General features: G+C 39.2%; 1 protein-coding gene across 1 annotated transcript in view; it reads right to left on the bottom strand.

Moving 5' to 3' along the window:
- Positions 1–731: 731 nt before the first annotated feature.
- Positions 732–15,611, bottom strand: part of naa30 (N-alpha-acetyltransferase 30, NatC catalytic subunit) — a 32,917-nt gene continuing 18,037 nt past the window's right edge. The window contains exons 2-4 of the mRNA XM_048538428.1: positions 8,316–8,439; positions 6,714–6,769; positions 732–1,309 (exon numbers count right to left, since the gene is read on the bottom strand). Of these exons, the coding sequence (XP_048394385.1) occupies positions 1,172–1,309; positions 6,714–6,769; positions 8,316–8,439 (318 nt within the window). The 3' untranslated portion in view covers positions 732–1,171. The remainder of the gene's footprint in view (positions 1,310–6,713; positions 6,770–8,315; positions 8,440–15,611) is intronic.

The following is a 15,611-nucleotide window of genomic DNA, read 5'->3' as shown; positions in this document are numbered from 1 at the left end:
TTTAGCTGCAGAAAGCATAAAGATATTGAACTGAAATTAAGCAATATGCACTTAGAATTTATCATTTGCTTTAGAAACGGCTAAACCTTTGCACCAGATGGGTCAGGATCCTGCAGCTAACCTGCTTGCATACTTAAATGGACAATAAAATGCATCCCACTCATTTTTAAAATCCAGCCTTTCACAGCTTCCAAGAATCCAAATAGATTTTTGGTTAAAATCATACATAAACGTACAATCTGCCACTTTAAAAAAAACTCAATTTAAACCAGAAAGGTGCATTATATAGAATCAACAAACGTAGCTGTGTACTAAGCATTTTAGGAACAACAGCTACTATACATATTTCCAAAACAAAAAAAAACCATTTCTCTTAAAACAATTGCCAGATACCTCCCAAAGCAAAAACAGCTTTGCTTTGGCTTGAGAAATAGAGGAAAAAACCCTTATCAAAATAGTGGAGTCACCGCCAATCAAAATCATAGTCCGATTAAAGGTAAAAGCATTGTTGCCAAGATTGTCTGGGAAAAGAAAGCATGCAGTCAAACTAGGAATGAGACATATATGCAGATCTCTACAGGCACTGGCTGCGCAATGTTATTTTGTTGTCAAGCTCACACAGACACCCACAACTTCTAACATGTGCTTTCTTCTGTCACTGACATACCAAGAATCATTAACTGGAAAATTTAATATGAAAAATAAAATTCTGAATAACAGAATCAACACCCTTTGAGGAGTTCAGTGTTTAATCTGGCAAATTTCTGTTTGAAACGTTGGTGCAGTCCATGAAGAAATCTCAACATACAAGCTTTCTGGAAGCCACAAAACATTTTCCCCCAATAAGTCATTTGAGATGTTGTCTACTGCAAATGACATGCAATTTTGTTTCTTTCCTCACACTTCACTGAAATGATGCATCTCAGGACAACTGTTCCTCTTTCTGGTACCACAATTCATCCATGAATATTTTGACAATTTTTAAAGAAAAAAATTCCATTTTTTATTAGCACAACTGCGCCATGCCATAGTGCAACAAATGTATGTGACACTCAATGAGACACAGACAGATAAGAGCTGCATGGAAATCAAGAGTCCTGCTGCAAAGCAATTCTTTAAAATTGCACTGCATGCTAAAAGGACTCACTTTGAACTCATTCTTCATAGTTCTCTAACGTAGCCACAGTTTAAGACGCAGTGCATCAACTCCATTTAAGTAATATCTGAACAGCCTTTTGTCTCTCACAAATCCAAGATTTTCATAGAGTTTCAGGGCAGATTTGTTTGTAATCTCAGTTTCCAGGACAACCTATTTTTTAAAAGAAAGAGAAATCTATTAGATTACCCAATGTTTAGTTTATCTACTTATTTTCCTAATTTTACAAACCTCATAAAGAATAAAAATTTGCAAGTAAATATTTCATTGGGTATTAAAAGTCATACTTGATATACTCTACAGAGATGCAGATTAAATCAAATTATTAGTTTATACACTGTACAGTTATTTAGACTACCTCTTGCAACAAAAATTCAATCCCAAAGGAACATATAAACAAAGTGCTGGCCATTTATCCCATGAACCTGTTTTATCATTAAAGTTGATCATTGTATCTTTTCCCATTTACTTTCTATCCTTTCATATCAGTACTTAAGATAATCTATCCTTTTCAGTTCTGAAATTCTTGAGGGCAGAGGAGTGAAAAAACAAGAGTATCAGATTTATAAAAAGAAATGCTTCTTGATTTCACTTCTGAATGGTCTGGTTTTAAATTTTAGGATTATGTCCCTATGAGAAATAGATGCTTTCTTTTCATCTATCCTGTTGCATGGTTTTATCATTTCAATCATTCTGATTAAATCATCTAATAATCTGTTATACTCAAAGGACTAAAAATAAAATTTATGTAGCATGTCCTCATTCTTTAGTCTTTTTAGCTTTTACTTCTTTCTGGTGAACATTCCAGTCGGGAGTTGGGTGTCCTGGTCAGTTTTGGTGCTCAAACGAAAATCACAGATTACTTGCTCTCAGTGATGCCAGACCTTGCTGTTAGTAAAATGGCTACCATATTTCCGACATTACAATAGTATCAAATTACTTCAGAGATAATAGGAACTGCAGATGCTGGAGAATCCGAGATAACAAAGTGTGAAGCTGGATGAACACAGCAGGCCAAGCAGCATCTTAGGAGCACAAAGGCTGACGTTTCGGGCCTAGATCCTTCATCAGAGAAGGGGGATGGGGAGATGGTTCTGAAATAAATAGGGAGAGAGGGGGAGGTGGATCGAAGGTGGCTAGAGGAGAAGATAGGTGGAGAGGAGACAGACAGGTTAAAGGGGTAGGGATGGAGCCTGTGGAAGTGAGTGTAGGTGGGGTGGTAGGGAGGGGATAGGTCAGTCTGAGGAGGATGGACAGGTCGGGGCGGGGGGGGGGGGGGGGGGGGAGAGATGAGGATGAGGTTAGTAGGTAGGAAATGGAGGTGCGGCTTGAGGTGGGAGAAGGGGATAGGTGAGAGGAAGAACAGGTTAGGGAGGCAGGCATGAGCTGGGCTGGTTTTGGGATGCAGTGGGGGGAGGGGAGATTTTGAAGCTTGTGAAATCCACATTGATTCCATTGGGCTGTAGGGTTCCCAAGCGGAATATGAGTTGCTGTTCCTGCAACCTTTGGGTGACATTGTTGTGGCACTGCAGGAAGCCCAGGATGGACAGGTCATCTAAGGAATGGTGGGGGAGGGGGGGGGGGGGGGGGGGGGGGCGGTGGAAATGGTTTGCAACTGGGAGGCGCAGTTGTTTATTGCGAACTAAGCGTAGGTGTTCTGCAAAATGGTTCCCAAGCCTCCGCTTGGTTTCCCCGATGTAAAGGAAGCCACGAGTACAGTGGATGCAGTATACCACATTGGCAGATGTGCAGGTGAACAGCTGCTTGATGTGGAAAGTCTTCTTGGGGCCTGGGATGTGGGTGAGGGAGGTGGTGTGGGGGCAAGCGTAGCACTTCCTGCGACTGCAGGGGAAAGTGCCAGGTGTGGTGGGGTGGGAGGTGAGTGTGGAGCGGACAAGGGACCAGACAAGAGTGGGGATGGAAAAATGTCGTGGTGGTGGTGGGATTTCACAAGCTTCCAGATCTCCCTTCCCCCCACTGCATCCCAAAACCAGCCCAGCTTGTCCCCGCCACCCTAACCTGTCCTTCCTCTCACCTATCCCCTCCTCCCACCTCAAGCTGCACCTCCATTTCCTACCTACTAACCTCATCCCGCCCCCTTGACCTGTCTGTCTTCCCCAGACTGACCTCCCTACCTCCTCACCTATACTCACCTCCACAGGCTCCATCCCCGCCCCTTTAACTTGTCTGTCTCCTCTCCACATATCTTCTCCTCTAATTATCTTTGATCTGCCTCCCCCTCTCTCCCTATTTATTTCAGAACCCTCTCCCTATCCCCCTCTCTGATGAAGGGTCTAGGCCCGAAACGTCAGCTTTTGTGCTCCTAAGATGCTGCATGGCCTGCAGTGTTCATCCAGCTCCACACTTTGGCTGTAAAGCACTTGGGACTTCCTGTGGTGACTAAAAGCACAGCAGAAATGCTACTTTTCTTTTTCTTCATTCCTTTTGCAAAATGCAGTTGTCAGAAGTAAAATTTGTCATCTAATAAGACTATTCTAGTTCCTTCATGATAAAAACCAAAATCCCATCAGCAAATTTGAGTGTTCTTTTTAAATAAACAATCCACTAGCTTTGAACAATCTCGGTACTCAGACACCCAAATTTGCACTTTAATTCCTAGTTTCTACTTATTTGGAAAATAATCTCTCTTCTTTGAATTGAAAGAGAAAGACCTCACACTTTTTGACATTAAGTCTCATTTGCAAGTTTTGTCAACTGTCCCTTAAAGGAGCTGAAGGGGTTGGGCGATCATATGGAATGTTTATAGCTCACATGAGACCACTGTAATCATTTCTCTGGAAAGCCACTCTTGAAATTGCCCAAGAGTGTTCTAAATGGTGTAACTGAAGGACCTAAATTTATTTTTACTATTTTCTTACTTTTACAATCTGTTTTTCTCGTGTTCTATTTCATTCCTTTACATTTACAGCATAAGTGTCACATTTAAATCTGAAATGAGCTTCTGACCACCTCGGACATTACCCGACTTCACTGCTGCCTCACTTCATTTGCTGAAACCTTTAGGTGTCTTTGTTAACTCTAGACATTATAATTAAGATGCACTCAGAGATAGCAAGAACTGCAGATGCCAGAGTCAGAGATAAAACAGTGCGGAGCTGCAGGAACACAGCAGGCCAGGCAACATCAGAGGAGCACGAAAGCCGATGCTTCAGGTCAGGACCTTTCTTCAGAAACGGGAAGAGGAAAGGGAGGTCAGAAATAAATACAGAGAGGAGGGGTGCATTTGTGGAAGGTAGGTGGGATGGTGATAGGTGAGTGTAGGTAGGGAGTAGTGGGGATTGGTCAGTGAGGTGAGAGAGATGATGGGCAGGTTGTGTCAGGTCAAGCGGGCAAGGGTAAGAGGGAGGGTTAGACGTGGGATGATTTAAAAGTAGTGAAATCCACATTTAGGCCTTCAGGCTGTAGGCTCCCAAGGCTGAATATGAGGTGCTGCTCCTCCAGTTCCAGAGTGGTGTCATTGTGACATTGGAGGCAGCCCAGGATGGACATGTCACTCAAGGAGTGGGAGGCGGAATTAAAATGGCTCATGACCGGAAGGTGGTGTTTGTCACGTACAGAGCGCAGATGCTCTACAAAACAGTATCGGAGCCTCCATTTGCTATCATCAACGTAGATATCAATGTTTGTGACACCATCTCATCTAAATCTGGCCTCTCCAGAATTCTCAATTTTAAAAGATTGTCTATCAGTGCATTCTGTTGCGCAAGACTGAAGTTCTGGAATTCCATCCAACTCACTTTCTCTGATCCTTCCTTTATGACACTCCTTAAAATCTACCCCTTGACCAAGCCTTTGGCATTTGCGGTAATATCCTAAGTGGCTCATTGTCTAAGATAACAACGTGTAGAGCTGGGTGAACACAGCCTTCTTCAGAAATTGGCCCGAAACGTCAGCTTTCCTGCTGTGTTCATCCAGCTTTACACCTGGTTATCTCAGATTCTCCAGCATCTGCAGTTCCTACTATCCCTGGTTCATTGTCTAATTTGGTTTTTTAATAGCAAATGCAAGTTATAATTTCTCAGTTATCCTTTGAATTCTAAAATCAAAACTTTATTCTTCTTTGTTATAATTCTCTTATTTAATCTAATACTATTTATAACTTTACTTACCAGCCAGAGATGGTCACTTTTTTGAGGATTTTTATTTTGTCAATGGAAATATATATACTTTGCCAATTAGAAGCATATTCTTCTAGTGTTTATCATTGTGTGTGCAACCATCTTTTAATGGTTCTCAAACATTCCATAGCTAAACAATCCCTTGTATCTTCTTGAGTTACTTTGTTCAGATTTAAAGCCTTGTCACAGACCAGCTCAATATATATTCTATCAAATTACAAACATTCTTCCCCTCCTTTACTACAAAGTTAAAAATCAACCCTGCATCTGGTACAATGCTAGATCTAAAACAACCGATACTACTGTTTTCTCCACGATATGAAAGAATCAGTTGTTTTGAATGGATTCCATGAAGACATCCTCAACACTATTACAGAAAATTTAGATTGCCTGGTCTAATCGATTAAAACAAAAATCTTTTAACTTTACGATTTATAATGTTGTAGTATCAACCAACTGAATGGGGCTCTGATAACAATTCCCATCTGTCTCTCCTGGCTTTTTTTTTGCTCCACTCAAAAGGATTCTACATAGTGACTCAAAAATTGCTTCCACTACTATCTTTATCCCATCCTTGAGGGATTAACACCACCATCTACTTCAATTTCTTTTCCACTTTTCCTATTGCCTTTAAAAAAGTCAAAAATTCTGGAATATTTTAACTCGCAACACCCAACTCAGTTTGTAACTTTTCTGTAATGGCTATTAGATCAACCTCTGAGCTATAATTAATCTATTCTATTTCAAACACTTTGCATTTATACTGGAGTCAGCTTTTTAAAAAATTTACTGTGATGTCGCTTCAGTTACTAATTCACTTATGTTTGTTAAGACCTTTCCCCCATTCTGAACAACTTTGGTTATTTTTAATCAAATTACACAGCCTTGATATTTCTCTCTCTCTACTTCTGGATTTACTGTTTTGTGAATCCTTCCACCTTCATCAGCTGGTGCTGCTCCTTGTAAGGAAGCAACATATGACTTGATAGGCCCTTAATGATAATACCTACAAAAACATAATTAGTTAACTTAGTGAAAACACACTTCAGAATGTTTGGACAACATATTCAGTGCCCCTTTAACTCCAATGTAGGATGACAATCTTCCATTTCACACTTTGATTTAAAATATTTTTAATATAATCTGACTCAATACAGTTACTAAACTTTACTGACTGTTGGTTAATTAGAACAAGGACTTCAGAAAACAGTAGAAGATATTGTTACATTTGATAACAGAATGTCCATGAAGAAGTCAATTGTCAATAGCAAAGTCATGTGAAGGAGGAATTTCAGGAGAAATGAATATCTGTAGAGGAGAGGAATATAATGGAAATGCAAAACTACTAAGATCAAAATTAACACAAGCGAATCAAAGAAATCCAAATATAGCAATCTGGAGGGTGCAGCGTTTTGTACCTCGTCACAATCGCCTTCTACCATGGCATAAATTGCTTTCTTCACTAGATTTGTGCCTGGAAAATAATATAATGGAACATTGTCATTTTAACAGCACACTTGAAAGGCAACTCATATCCAAAATTAAACCAGCATCCACTGGCCCAGAGGTAGGAACACTTATCGTGCCACAACAGCCCTAACATAAAAGAGAAGATACATTCCATTAACCTGTTCAGAGATGATACGGGACTGGTAATAAGCTTTCTTCTTGAATTGCTGCAGTCCATTAGATGTAGCTACAACTACAAGACCAATAGGGAGAGTGATGCAGAATTTTGACCCAACAGTGAAGCAGATGGGACTTGAACCCAGGCCTGCTGACAAATGTAGTAAAGGAATGCCCTAGGCCCAACAACTTCCAGCTGCTTTATCAATTACCTTCATCCAGTACAAGGACAAAATTGGACATGTTTCCTGATGATTGTAGAGTGTTCATTACCATTTGTGACTCCTCAGGTACTGAAGCAATCAGTGCCCACATGCAACATTTTCAGGACAACATTCAGGCTTGGGCAGATCAGTGGCAAATAACACAGCACTGAACATGTGTCAGACAATGACAAATCTAATGACTTATCCTTGACATTGAATGGCGTTAACATCACTGAAACCCCACAAATAAACAGCCTGGGCACTGGAGTGAGGGTATCACTGACAAAGTGGTCTAGTCCTATGTTAGAGGCAACAAATTCTGTAACAAGTCAATCAATACCTGACTCCACAGAACCTACTCAATCTGTAAGACTCAAAATCAGGAGCCGGAGGACAGGTTAATAATTCTAATAATTTAAAATAGATGTGAGTCCCTGCTGCTACTTACATTAAAGCACATATGTTTTTTAAGCTTATATTATTCATATCAATGCAATGAATTTTAGCAAACTGAGATAAAAGGCATATCAAAATAATATTAAATAATGATATTTAACACCTCTTTAGATACGGAAGTTGGAGGGGCAAACCACAAACAAATTTGAATATGGCATCTTTAGCATTGAAAAACATCCCAAGCAACTTCACAGAAATGCAAGAAAAAAAAGACAAGCAAAGGAGGATAGGTAGGAACAGTCAGGCAAATTATGTCAAGGTTGGAAAGAGAACAGGGAACCTATGCAGTTGCAAATCTAAATGTTACTTGCAAAACCTATGAGTGCAAAGAAGGCTGCCTTTCAAGAAACAGCATTCTTGCAGAGAAGGTTTCTTAGACTGGAAGTGAGAAAAGAGACAGGCACAAAGCCTTAGGGAGACTTTGACAAAGATTAAAAAAAACGAGCATCAGGGGATTAGGACCCAAAGTGCATCAGTAAGAACAAAGCTAATGAGATAAGTTACAGGCAGCCAGAGATTTGAATAAGTTACAGATGGGAGGGACTAAACGTATGTCAGAAAAGAAGCCAGAAGTGGAGTTAAGAGTGAAGAACAACCCACTTCAATCATGAATCAAACTCCCTTGGCTACATTCAAGTTATATCAAAGACTGCCATATTAGTCTTTACGAAAAGAATGTTGCATGGCAACTTAATAAAATTTGCATTGCTAATTTGAAAATATAAGTCTCACCAATGGATTTTCTTCTGTACTTGGAATCCACTGCTAACATCGCTATATATCCTCTCCTGAACATCTTTTTGTGCATGTCCAATTTGCAGACAATGGCACCCACACACTCATCGCCAACCATAGCCTACAGAAAAAAACAAACTTGTTTAACTAAGTACATAGTAAGTATGGAATATTACAGCGTTTATACTTAGATGTACGTACACACTTGCTTAATTAGCAATACTCATGCATAAACAAGTAAAAAAATTTAAAATTCACCACTGCATTGGAATTTGATCGCTAATTTGAATGTTTACATTCATTTGATTTCAGTACCAATTAAAATTTGTCACACAATAAGTTACACAAGACCATAACTCAATATTTAGTGCACAAATGAAGCTCGTGTGAAGTTCGTAGATTGGTGAAATGCTTCTGTACAAAATAACTTCATTGCTATTTTACAAGACACTTCATTGAACACAAAACAATCGACCTTTACTGGTATCTGTCTTTATAGTTACCAGAAAACCAATTGGTTTGACTACATACTACCTACAAGGGCAGGTCAGAGACTAGATATTCTGCAACAAGTGACTTGTTTTGTGATCCTGTGAAGTCCTTGCAACATTTAAAAAACACAAATCAGGGCTGTAATACATATGTGCAGCTCCAACAACAGTTGGGAGACATCATCCAAGATAAATAGCCCGTGGGACTGGAATCCCATTCAAGACATTCATTTTCCCACACGAGGGCTGCAATCTGCACTAGGTATAAGATACACTACAGTAGCTCACCAAAACATTTTAACAAGTCCCAAACTTGTCCTCTGTCACCTAGAAGGATAAGGATGGCAAAAAGAGGGGGGGAACTACTTCCTAAATCTGTAGGAAGTCAAACACTTGGAAATATATTACCATTCCTCATCATCACAATGCCATAATCCTGAGACTCCCTATTTGTGGAAGTATGTTGGTCATGTGGATTGTAACTTCACCACCTTGAGAATAATCAGGGTGGGCATTATAAGCCTTGCCTGTGATAACCATGTTTTTTCAGAAAATACTATAAAAGTAGCTAATGGTATTACTATCAATTACTACAGTATAATGAATATGATTCTATTAACCAAACAGGCTAGATTAGGACATCCTATTTACACAGAGCCTTCTATGTCCTAAGAGTAGCAGAACCAAGAATAGTCTAAACAATGTGACGGTATACACTTTTTTTAAATGATCAAAAAAAAGTAACTAAAATAAGCTTAAGAATTGTTTAGGCATCAGTCGTGACCTGTTAACTGTATTGAGGGAACCATCTCAGTGACTGAATACTCTGGCTTCAATGTCAGGTTGCAGTGCTGTTCCACTGATAAATTGGTAATTGTTTTTTTAAAAAGCTCTTCATTGAGTTCAATGCAGCTTTTATTGGTATACAAAACACATCTCTACTTGTCTCAATTGTGTCTGACAAATAATTTGAACTGGTAGAGTTGCGGCAATGTACCTCTCCCAATAGCCAGCAGCAGTCATCAAGAAGCAAACTTACAGCATGGCCATAAGTCTTTTAAATTATGATGGATAAATGTATTCAAATTTAAACAAAAACACAAAATCTTCAACAATTATTTTTACAGCGTCAATGGTTCAAGTGGATTTTTAATGAAGAATGGTTGAGTGGTGATGTTAGCTCATGGCAAGCAAAACCTTTCCTCTGGTCCAACTACAAAGAATATCTGAAAGCAAACTTCTGATATTTTGCTTGATACACAACATTTAATTTTAATGCCTGCATTGTTAGGTCTTCAGTTGCAAAGATGTAAGCTCTGAAATTTGCTTAAATTTATTTGCGGCTCTTCCTCTTTTAAAAAGTTCTTTAAAACCAAGTTCTAAGTTATTTTACTATTCTATTTGGCTCAGTCTAAAATTTTGTTTGATAATGCCTTTGCAAATCATCTGGGGATGCACTATGATAAAGGTGCTTCATAAATACAAATTGTTTTTGTAATCACACCAATTTTAGCGCTACGCTTGTCTCTATGGCAGAGCTAACATTAACTTCATTCATGGATTAAAATTCACAAGATCAAAAATGTGATTAAAATTCAAAAGATTACAAAAGGCCGCCATTTTGCCTGTGCCAGTTTTCCGAAACAGGTCAAAGTTTAGGAATTTTGAGGCAAGTAATTCATCTCCTGTCACCACAATGTCCATCTACAAAGGGAAACAGGGCAATGAAGCACTTACCTGGATGATGGTAGCAACAACCACACTGAAGCAGCTTGATGCCATCCCCCAAGACAAAGCTGCCCACTCAAGTGACATCCAAATCACTTTCAACCTTCGCTCTTTTTACTAATGCAGGGCGTCAGTCATGCGAACCTTCTACAAGATGTAAAGCAGTAAGTCACCAAAGATCCTCTGCCAGCATCTTTGAAACCCATGATCTCTAACACCATAAAAGGGCAGATATTTGGGAACGCAACTATCTGCAAGTTCTCCACCAAGCCACACATCAACCCAACTTGCAACTATACCACGTTCCTTCACTATCACTAAATTCCTGGAACTCTCTCCGTATCAGCACTGTGGGTGTACCCACATTCAAGGGCCTCAGAGTTCCAGAAAGCAGCTCACCGCCACCTTCTCCAGGGCAATTAGGGATAGGCAATAAATGCTGGCCTAATCAGCGACAAACATTCCTTGAACAAATAAGAAAAGCTCCAATAAACTCAAGTCTTGCACTCTTCACACAGCTTACATTTTGTCCTGACTCAAATATTTATCCAATTCTCTTTGGGAGTTGTTATTGGACTTGCTTCCAGCACTTGCAGGCAATGCATTCCAGACTACACTACACTGAAAAACAAAACAAAACAAAACACTTATCTTTGCCCTGGTCCTTTGACCAAGTCCTCAAATTTCTGATCCTTTTGCCGACCAAATAAAAAACCCAAATGATCAAAATCACTCACAATTTTGAGCATTTCCATTAAATCTCCCCACAACTTTCTCTGGTCAACACAGAGCAACTCCAGATGTTGTAATATCTCAAAAAAAATTGGTATCATTCCATTAAATCTCTGTAGTGTCTCCATGGCTTTGACATGGTGCCAAGAATTGAAAATAATACTCCAGCTTAGGTCTATCCAGTGATTTATAGTTCCTTACACTTCCTCAAAGCCTTTTCAAAAATGTTTCAAATGCTTATCTCATTCTCTCTTAGCTTCTGTAAAAACTGGTCGTACCCGTTCCTTATTCAATAATCTTTTGAATGATTAACTTTATTTTTAAGTACTTGTATTAATTCTAAATTTGTGTATTATCATTACTCAACCACTGCTCAGGGGAAAGTAAGTTATTTACATTTATGATTTCTGCAAAGTTTTGAACATTCATTGCACTACCCTTAAATGCTCAATCCTGACCTGGAAAATATTTTGCTCTGCCTTCAATAAGGGAAAGTTCTTACACTCCCAATGTAATAGCATTAAGAATAACATCATTTAGACTGCAAATAGACTCAGCATCATTATGCCACGAGCAATCAGGAAGAGAGAGGTGTGTGAGAGAGAAGAGAGAGCGTGAGAAAGAGAAAAGAGGGAGGGGGAAGGAGGAATGCACAGCAAAATGACAATAGTACTGGGATTTCACCAACTTGAAGACTTCTATGATATTCATTTTTCTGTTTGATATTTAAAGACCAATACCATTATGGAAACTAGATTCCACTTATGTTGCTGAATTCTGGATAAATTGTTACTAACTGTGCAACTGGAACTAAACAAGCAGACAAATTACAGGTATTACTGTCAGTTATTTTTCAAAATAAAGGATCAAACAACTTTCTATGGCAATATTAGTAAACAGCAACAGTGCCAAAAATTGACAATTCAGTTGAAGGCTGAAGCATACAACCCAAAGTTGAATGATTTATTTTAAAGCTATTTATTTTCTAACAGAGAGAAAGCTTAAATCAAGCTGTCATAATTTGCAAATTAGTGTGACTAGCCCCTTGCAAAGAAGTTAAACGACACTGAATATACATTTGTCATAATGTTGACTTAGTAATCATGACAACTGTTGACGCCATGAAGCATAGAGTTTCAATATTAGTGCCATTATTACGGAATGCACGTAGAGTTTTACAGGTCTACAGCACAGAAAAAGAAGGGTCTAGGCCCGAAACGTCAGCTTTTGTGCTCCTGGGATGCTGCTTGGCCTGTTGTGTTCATCCAGCCTCACACTTTATTATCTTGGATTCTCCAGCATCTGCAGTTTCCATTACCACATCTAACTATTCTAATTTCACTTTTCAAAGCTTTCTATGTCTTAGCCTCGTAAGTGCACATCTGAATAAGTCTTAAATCTTTTGATGGTTTCTACTACTTCAGCAAACAAGGCCAAAACAAGTGCCATATAAAAGTTTTGCCAAGAAAATTTCATTCTTCATGTGTTAGATCAAGCCCTTGACCCGAGATTGAGGCTACATTTATGGTTTAGCTACACCTTTCGGCTAATTCACACTTCTACAGTTCCACTCAAAATTTCCTCTGTTGCACTAAACAGCATTTCCCCCCAACACGAGGCATAACATCCTGGTTCTCCAAGCCAAACACCACTTTTATATCTGAAAATGCTTTTAAATGTCTACAGATTTTCTTCATCACTTGATGCTTTTTCCTCTCTAAAAATGACCACAAACCTTGATCTGTTCAACACAACCATATCCCGCTCATCAATATTAACAGTACTCTTCCTGTATGCATTTCCCAATCGAGTACTGCCGGGAAAAAAGAAGAGACATTCTCCTCGTCTTATACTCATCAGGATATTTTGCAAGAGTATCAATTCAGGGATAAACTGACACTTCTACTGCATGAGAGGACAGCATTGATTGGTTGACAAGTGGACACAAATTAATTGAGATGCTACTGTACCAATAAACAATAAATCATTGTATTAAAAACTCAATCAATAATCAGCAAGTAATCTGCTGAGTGCCTAATTTTAAAACAATAATGATGAGAACAGTCAGCAAAGTGCAATCAAAATTCTAAACAACGCAGGTTGCATCATTTATTTGCTTAAGTTTTTAAAAATTAACAAATAGATTGAACACCACATTATTCTGGAGTTCAAAAACAATTGCACTTCAGTTCAACTGCCTGGCACTTGTACTGTGTAAGTGTTACTTTGCACTTTGAAGTCCAGGTACAGCTGCAAATCAATACAGACTGCTTAAGGATCTGATGAATTCCAAATGGACCTGTATATTATACAATCAGTGAATGCCTCCACTTCTAATCAAATTCAAGTGTACCCTAGGATATTGTGGGAACCAAGGGAAGAAATTGCAGGTCACCAAATAGGGATGGTTTTATCATTTACAGCTAAGGGCGAGGTGCTTGAGGATGGCTAACATTGTGCCTTTCTTTAGTTAAATCTATAAGGAGAAACCTGCGAACTACACACTTGTTAATCTGATATCAGTCGTGCGAAACTTGCCAATGAAATTTCCAAAACTATACTCATCCCAATTACTAGTGTTTGGCTCTCTATCTTTCCTATTCATGTACCTATCCAAATGTCTTTTAAAATGTTGCAACTGAAACCACATCCAGCACTTCCTCTGGTACTTCATTCCGTACACGCAGTCCCACATATGGAAAACTTTGCCCTCTTATTAAATCTTTCCCATCTTCTGCTAAAACTATACCCTCTTTTCAATTCCCCTGCTCTGGGGCAAAGATGTTTGCTATTCACCTTATCTATGCCCATCATATTTGATAGATGTCGGTAAGGTTAACCTCCAACACCAGGAGGTCCCATTAAATGTTCCAGTCTACCCAGCCTTTCCTTTCATCTCAAACCCTCTCTTCCCAGTAACACCTTTGTAAATCTTTACTGCACTCTTTCCAATGTAATAACATCCTTCCTGCAGCACGGAGACCAGAATTGTACACAGTACTCCAAATGTGGCCTCACCAATGTCTTGTGCAGCCGTAACATGTCCCAACTTCCATACTCAACGCTCTGTCCAACAAAGGCAAGTGTGCTGAATACCTTCTTCGCCACCTTGTCTTTCTGTGAAACCAATTTCAAGGAACTATAGACCCATCCCCAGATCTCGGTTCAACACCACTGCCCAGGGCCCTATCATTAATTGCGCAAGTCTAAACTGTCTGATGAACATGCAATGCCTAGTATTCATCTAAATTCATCCAAATTCCATCTGCCATTCCTCAGCATACTGGCCCAGTGACCAAAATCCTGTTGTACTCTTTAGATAACCATCTTCACTGTCCACTGTTCCACCAATCTTGGTGCCAGCCATAAACTTATTAACCATGCCTCCTATATGCTCATCCAAATTGTTTATATAAATGACAAACAGCTTCCTGGACTTCCTACCTCTGCAGATAAGAGACTGCTGAAAGGTCTGTCAAAATGCAGACCATAAAACCTTTCAAAAGGAGGCGGGGGGGGGGGAGGAGAAAACAAAATTTAGCAGTTCTTGAATGCCATAATGAAAGGAATGGACCGCACCCTTTGTATGCAGAATGCAGAGTCCTATATGCCACATGGGATATTGCTGGTCTAATATCAGGGTGTGGGGTATTTCACAGCTGTATGAATCAATATTGATTAAAAAAAGGAAGAGTTGAGCTGTTGAGGTCCATATTGGAAGTAAGAACATTTGAAGCTGTGGGCGAGAGAAAAACTGGAGCTAAATTAGGACAGCGAGGGTGATGATGTCTTATTAACAACCAGACATGAATGCGTGGGCCAGTAGTAGTTTGGGAAACAGGGCTTCCATTTTACAGAACTGGAACTAGTACTGGGTTCCACCTGAATCTATGGATCCTTGTGGGAAGGATGACAAGGGAGGAAATACTGTGGACTACTAAAGTGAAGAACATTTCAGGTGAAAAAGGTGGCATAGGTTCTTTCAAAACAATCAAAAGGGAAAAATGTAATAGATAGTAAGTGCATTTTGCTCTGGCTATTATAATTAAAGGGGAAACTAAGCAATTAAATAATCAAAGCAAAAAGACAGAACTAAATCTAAGTGAAACACCTGGTTGTGTAGTCTGAGCAAGCATCCCTCACACAAACACAGAACATAAAGAACAAATTTAATGAATTGCAGGTTAAAATTCAATTTGGAGCCAATGTGTGGTAACCATGTCTCTAAGATGATCAGGAATGGTAGCCAAATATACCTGATTAATTGATCTGCAAAAACGGTTAAGCAAATATACAGGTGGGAGAAAACAGCCATAGGTGAGTAAGGATAAAAACTATTTTG

Source organism: Stegostoma tigrinum, chromosome 10 (genome assembly GCF_030684315.1).
Source record: "Stegostoma tigrinum isolate sSteTig4 chromosome 10, sSteTig4.hap1, whole genome shotgun sequence".
NCBI classification, from domain to species: Eukaryota; Metazoa; Chordata; class Chondrichthyes; order Orectolobiformes; family Stegostomatidae; genus Stegostoma; species Stegostoma tigrinum.
Note: the sequence above shows the minus strand (reverse complement) of the source record. Positions and strands in the feature narration are given on the sequence as shown.